The sequence below is a fragment of the Cryptomeria japonica genome, chromosome 4 (assembly GCF_030272615.1).
Source record: "Cryptomeria japonica chromosome 4, Sugi_1.0, whole genome shotgun sequence".
In the NCBI taxonomy this organism is placed as follows: Eukaryota; Viridiplantae; Streptophyta; class Pinopsida; order Cupressales; family Cupressaceae; genus Cryptomeria; species Cryptomeria japonica.
In genome coordinates this window covers 770,759,977-770,767,307 of record NC_081408.1, presented here as the reverse complement: position 1 = coordinate 770,767,307, position 7,331 = coordinate 770,759,977, and the positions used below count along the sequence as shown (strand labels likewise).

Below are 7,331 nucleotides of genomic sequence, written 5' to 3'. Positions count from 1 at the left end.
TCATCTTAACATAATATCAAAATAGATCAATCAATAAGAAAAGAAAGCAATTAACTTTAAAAAACTGATTTTATTGAATATTTTTGTGACTTTGGAATCAATCCTACAAGTGTAGATATGAACCAAATCCTCGAATACAATCTTTGCTAATTTTTAGAACTTCACTTTTTACTCTCATTGGAGTACTCTATTTGTCCTTGCATGAAAACAAGCTCTCGCTTCCTAATTTGTACATGATGAGAATTAGTACTCACTTGTGCTAAATTATGTAAGGGATGTTAAGATAAAAAAAAATTTAAACAAGAGCAAAGACAACAAATAGTTGACGTGTTATCTAGGATGTTGATGAGATATTGATATCACTAGACATTTCTTTTTAGGCCTATGATAGAAGGTGTTCGACTCATGTGTTTATTGAATATTTTAAATGAATTAAGATTTATCCTTAAATACAACACCATAACATATAATTTAACTATTTGACATTTTATGTTAACTCATAGCAAACAATTGAATGAAAAATTAAAGGACTTAAAATTCCTATTTTATTTATGAAATAAAAAGTGTCATAACTACAAGAATAAATAACCTCTATAACAAAAATCTAACTTAATTTTTATTTTTTAATAAATAAATAAATTGAATATATAATCTAAACTAAATAAAAACAAATATCCAAAATCAAATTAATTATTAGCTTCCACATAAATTTTTGATAAAATCAAATTGATTATCAACTTCCACATAAAATCAAATTAATTATCAACTTTCACATAAAATTAAACTAAAAAATATGTTATTTTCACTATTATTATATGATAGAAAAAATTTCAATAAAAATGATCTTTTATTTGTCTTTAATATCATGTCTTATTCATATTAATTTGTTTACTTTATATTAATTATATAAAAGATAATATTACACATATTCATAAAAATAATGAAAAAAATTACAAAATATAATTTGAATGGAATCTAAACCTTGAAAATAAAAACAATACTAAACTGTAAAACAAAGAGAACTATAATATAAAAAAGTGACGTAAGATCATGGGTATCCAGTTTTCTCCATACATAAACGTGATATGAGATTAGTGATCGAAAGTCTACATTTTCTTCTTTGCAAGTTGAGTGTTAACGAGAAGATAAATTTTAATTCATATCTTGTTTTAAGGGAAAAAAGTATCGATTACATTCAGGTTAATTTACAAATGAAAAATTAACTTGATGGATTCATGAGAATGAATTAACTAGAAAAAGAGGAATTGCACAAAAGAGAATGACTAGACCTAAGCTAGGCAGACTTATTGAAGCCATACATGGAGGAAAAGGCTTGGGCAAAGGCAAATATAAAAATGAATGTTGCAGCCACCACAGATATTATGGTGCGCCAGGGCCTGGTGAAACGGTTGACAAAGAAGTTCATCAATCTAGCCCTCCATTTGCTCCTGTAACCCTCTATTATCTCTATTTTCAATGCCTTGAGCGGCTGGAGAGTAGAAATGGCCATGCCCTTGCACAGACTGTCCCACAACTGAGCCACCTGAGCGTCGTTTCCCACATACATGTAAACAATCCTCGCCATTCTCAAGTGCGTCACATCGTTCTCTGTGAAAATCAAACTCTTCATCAAACCGACATAGCAAGAGATGACCTGCAATTCTAAGGGCAGAAATGCTTCCATAGCCATTAGATTTCTCAAAACAATTTCAGTTTTTTCCGATATAACTAAGACTGGAAGGTAGAGAACAGAGGCTTCCTTGTCAAATCTGAGGGCCATGCCGCCATCTCCAGTGTAGGGGCGTATGGATATTCCGGCCTTGCATAAGCTGCAAATGGAAGGGAGAACGTAATTAAACCGCCTTTGCACTGTTGAAGAAGAAGAAGACGAAGCAGAAGCAGACTTTGTTCCGGCAAAGAAAGAAAGGGTTACACCGTGCAAGAAACCCAAAAAATGTTCCCGACCGACGAAGGAGGAATCGAGTTCAAATCGTGAAAGCTGCAGGTATTTGAACGGGAAAAATGAAGAACTGGCGTTTAAGAGCAAGTTGAACAGCTTGGCCTGTGCTTCTTTTTCAGATCCGCTCTCCAGTTGTAAAATCTTGTCCAGGACGAGCAGGGGAATTTGATTTTCAAGCTTCACGATGTCCCCCAATACTGCAAATCCCACCGATTTAATTCGACTCTCGTCGAAAAGGGGTTCGAAATACATACCATCAGAAGAATCGGAGTGATCTTTGCCTGCGAGAGTCCTGAGCAGCTCCAGCAGAAAGGAACCGTCCAAAAGCATCATCCATGCTAGGGTTTCAGAGTTGCAGTGGATGATTTTCTCGTATTTGTCTCTGATTTGACCGTCCATTTTCTCAATCTCTGCGACCATGGAATTAATGTCTGTTTTTCCAGGGAGGCGCTTGATCATTCTCTGAGCAGCCCGCAGCTTATGGTTGTCCATGCCGGAAAGATCTGTGGTGCGTTGGTAACAGGGGCCGATAGAGATCACCTGTGGGAGATAAGCATCGCGCTTCAGGTCGACCAGGATTTTGGGGACGGTGAAAATACAGACAGTTGAAGGGCGGGCGATGGATTGCTGGGTTTGAAGGCCCTGTTTTATGTGAATCAGCCATTCTCCTTGCTGGATGTCTTCGCTGGGCGCTTCACTGTAGCGCAAAGCCATTCAATATGGATGTTTAGGGAATCGAACCTGGGTGAGGGTGAAATGAGCTAACAAACCACATCTTAGAAGCAGCTGTAACAAACCACTTCTATGTCATCCCGAGTCTTCAATCTGTTAAAAGTCTTCTATTTTTTATTTATTTTTATTTTAATTATCTAAGGACAGGTAAAAGTCTCTTTCAAGTAATTTTTTTTTAATTTATAATTAATTTTAGATGTGAATTGTTGAACGTAGATTAAAACAATTGACATAATGCAGATGTTTCTAGATTAGATTGTGTAAAGATATTTTTGCATCATTGACTGATGTCCAATTTCAATAAATATAAGAATATTGAATTTGAGAAATTAGAATTATTTTTAAAATATAAATTTAGTTATCTTTTATTTGTTAGATAAATCATCATGATTTTGACTTTGACAATTTGTATTTTATGAAATTTCATAATACCACACGGAATCAATTAAGAATGAGTAACAATTCTAATTTCATAAAATTAAGTAGTCTTTTATTTATTTAGAATGAGCACTTTTTTTTACCCAAAAAAAATTATAATATCATATTGAATTATATGAGATTACATCTAGAAGAAGCTGAAGAAACTTTGAGGAGGAAAAACATTAAGAAACTTTGAATGGAGCAATACATGATCAACCAAGATGCAATAGTTGTTGAAATTGGTTGGTATTCTATATTAAAATGACACACATAAAACAATCATAAGGTGTATGAAAAGAGTTCTCTTGGCAAACATGAAAAATATCTCTCCTCCTTAATTGGTCCACTAACATTTCCTCCAAGAAAATTTATCAACAAGAACAAGATGTGCAATCTTGGTATGAGTTTTAATGCATCGAGAAATCTCGTTGTATGAGGCTAAATCCATGCTCCAAATGTAAAGTCTGCATCAATAAATGGTCCATGGGGGTTTGATTCCTAATTTGAAGTCCTATGAAAGATCCATCAAGATGCTAAGAGAGCTTGTAGGGTTACGTTCCTAACCTTTTATGTAAGTTTGACAAAACTTATATTCTTTACTTTTATGTAAAGAAAATATGAGCATGTTGTAGGGCTTAGTAGGAGAAGAGTCTGATAGTTAATTGAAGAGTGTAGATGATAATCAATTAATGTATGATAGTTTGTTGAGATGACACTAATAGAAGGAAAGTTAAAATTGTTTACAAGTCGCTTCAAGCCAAAAGACAAGCACAATCAAGATAAGTCACACAACCTAGGCAATAAGTTAATGAATACTTTTAGTCATAAGCATGAAACAATAACCTCATGGACATGTTTGAAGACCACAAAGGCATTAATAGTGCATCGTGAAGGTCAAAAGAGGTCTTGAATGGATAATTTTAAAAAAGGAATGTCAAACAAAGGCAATTTGTACCTGTCTAAAGCCAAAGATTACTTGATAAACCTTAAAACATTCAAAGACCTTATCTTACTCTTCAAGGAGCCATATTTAAATTCAAACTACTTGGAAACACTATCTTATCATCATGCAAGACATTGAAGAACCAGTTAAAGAGGATTAAGGGGCTAGTTTAAGGAGCTTTAATGGTCATTTTTATACTTCTAGGAGTCTAGGGATACTTTGAACAAGATTAGGCAGTTTGCAAGTATCCAGGGAGATGGAAGTTATAATTGGAACAATTAAAGGAGCCAACAAAGAAAAAGTAGTTAGAAGAGGTCAAAGACTATCTTCTCCAATGCTAACTAGGAGCGTTGTTTGGAGTCAAATGAGGAAACGACTTTTAAATGCTCAAATGAAGGTCAAACCACCACCTTAAGCTAGTTAAAAGTCATTCATTTGTCTTAGATATGCTCCTATTTTCTTTCCCATGTGGGAATAGGGAAAAAGGTACTCCTAGGAGTAGTTAGGGGCAATTCTTGAAACTTTTGGTTAGCGATGCAATTAATGAAAGTTCTTTTTAGAAAAATGTTGTCTAGTGACTCCAAAAATAGTCACTTAGCACTTGACTAAAAATCAATGTAACTCTCATTTTGCCAAACAATTTTCAAACAAATTCTAGAGTTTTACTATTGCAACAATATATTCTATCAATAAAATTCAATATTTATACCTTCTCAATTTCTATTTATTTGGGGGTAATTTGATGATTGATAATGTTTTTTCTAGTTTCCATAAAATCATCAAAAAAAATCTCATATATAACACCTTTGAATAGAAAAAACGTACGCTTGAATGCAAATTGTTAGTTGTGTAGTGAACATGAGCAATTTCACATTTGATAACTATATATTCCTTTCAAAGTGTGCAAATTCAAACCTTCTTAAAAAAGGTGCATGCATGAACATGTGAAATAGATGTATTGTGTAGATAAATAATTGGGTTTTAAATCAATTGTGTGCAAAACAATAGTATAGTCTATTAATATTTTTGTGCATCACTTCCAATAGGATTTAGGTTTCGTTCTAGGCAATTTATCTCCCTTTTCCTGTAAAGTGGTAGTAGTTTATGGGTAAGTGCACAAAGATGGTGGTAAAAAAGGGGGGTATAAGTGGACACTTTTTTTCTAAAATCAGGTGAACCTGAACTTGGAGGCAAAATTTGAAAGTCATCCACTCAAAATGTGAAGATAATCAAAGAACAAATATTGTAGTACTCTGAATCTAGTTTCCAAACTACTAAACTTTTTCAAAATTGGATAAGATTAAGGGGGTCAAATCCTTCGTGCACGAAAAACTAACCCTGATTATTTCTTAAAAACATAACATAGTGTCTGACGTGCGCATCAAAAAAGTCATAGTTAGATTTAGTATTTTGACAAATCCTTTGGCAGAAAGATAGTTAAGAGTGAGCACTAGAAGATGTGTATTTTTTTATAATTTTTTGTTGACTATTTTTTTTTATGATTTTTCCAATCGAGCACATCCTGAAAATTAGGTACATGTTCGTGCACGAAGCATAAGTTGCACTAAACAAATCGAAAATACAATTTTTTAAAAAAAATTGTAAAGAATCAAGTGCACTACAATAATATATAAAGTTTTTTAAATTTGGATAAGTATATCAAAAGTTATTCAAAAAATGGTGCACCTATGTCTGTGAGAACTATGGAGACACTAGTAAAAGAAATTCAATAATGATATGTTATTGTTGTTCAAATTGAAAAAAAATTATATGGTTAGAAAGCTCAGAAGATGGGTGAAAATATGGTGGCAATTTTAGAAATACCCACTTTATGAAGTGTAAACCTGATGATGACAAAGTCGATAAACCAAGTTGATAATATAAAACACGTCAAAAATGAGAGAAATGGAGGGAAATCAAACTTCCAATCCGTAGCTTTGTCATCTAGGCCTATTTCCAAGCCTAAACAGTCAAAAGCGCGTACGGGGTACTTATGGTTTAAAAAGCACGTACTTGGTATTTATAGTGTAAGCAGCGCGTACGCGCTTGTTTCCCTATAAACAACGCGTACGCGCAACCTTTACTATAAATAGCGCGTACGCGCTATTGTATAATATGATATTCTATATATAATATGTGTATATACATATAATATATGTAATATATTAAACATATATATACACATGTAAGTGTATTGTCTCCCCCTCTCAAATGCGTACAAGGTACCTCTCTCTCTCTCTCTCTCTCCATAACCCATCCCTCTTTCTCTTCTTCTCTCCCTCCATCCCTCCATACCCCACTGCAACTGTGTCTGCACTTCTATAGAAGTAAGTGAATTTATTTCTTGTTTGCAACTTCCTCTTTGATGTTTATCATGTATCCTCTCCTAAAAAAATTGACTGATGGATTTGTGTGTGTATATTGAATAGGAGGAATAGGGTTTGAAATTGAACCACAGGTGTATTACTGTGACAAACAAGGAAACCTGTAGCAATATTCTTCTCGAAAATGTGTTTTTAATGAGCAAAGCAGATGTGGAAACTAGTGTCAACAAAGCAACATGATGAGTTAGAGTACTTGCAATATGTTTTTCAGAAGAAAACAATAGGTAGGAAGAGAAAGAGGGAGAGTAACATAGATGATGTCCTGTAGAATGATAGTGGTGGGTATGCGAGAGTTCCCATGTTGTTACACAACGCCTATCACCTAAAGAAATTAAAGTTTATTGTATGCATGGCAGTGGTAGTATATGATGATCATCCCTTGCCAAACAACTTGGAACGGTACATACCCATGAAAGAAATCAAGTGTGTAATTCCTATAGTCACAATCGAGATCAGTCTTATAACCTTGCAAATTTAATAGTATCATATGTTTTGGAACTTAGGCAGTACTCTTAGGGTTAGGTCAAGCTCTTACACTTGCTTTTTAGTGAAGCCTCGTTGTTTGTTCGCTTGGAGTCTTGTTGTATGATGTTCTATTCATAAATTTAAATTTAATATATCATTTTATTATCCCACCATATGACCCCTTAGGTGTCACTAGAGGTCATATTGTTTCCTAAGAGGTCATATGGTATCCTGTGACCCCTTAAGACCCCTCCTCTTTCCCTCCCCCCTACTCTCCCCCCTCTCCCTCTCTCTCTCCCTCTCCCTCCCTCTACCTCTCTCTCCCTTCCCTCCTCTCTCTCTCTCTCTCTCTCTCTCTCTCTCTCTCTCTCTCTCTCTCTCTCTCTCTCTCTCTCTCTCTCTCTCTCTCTCTCTCCTCCCTTCCTCC

At 34.3% G+C, this 7,331-nt stretch overlaps 1 protein-coding gene across 1 annotated transcript; it reads right to left on the bottom strand.

Annotated features, from left to right (window-relative positions):
* Positions 1-1,132: 1,132 nt before the first annotated feature.
* On the bottom strand, positions 1,133-2,780 carry LOC131033431 (putative UPF0481 protein At3g02645). The gene has a single exon (XM_059220152.1). It carries the CDS (start codon positions 2,672-2,674, stop codon positions 1,295-1,297), a length of 1,380 nt encoding a protein of 459 aa, XP_059076135.1. The 5' UTR covers positions 2,675-2,780; the 3' UTR covers positions 1,133-1,294.
* Between the last annotated feature and the right edge of the window lie 4,551 nt (positions 2,781-7,331).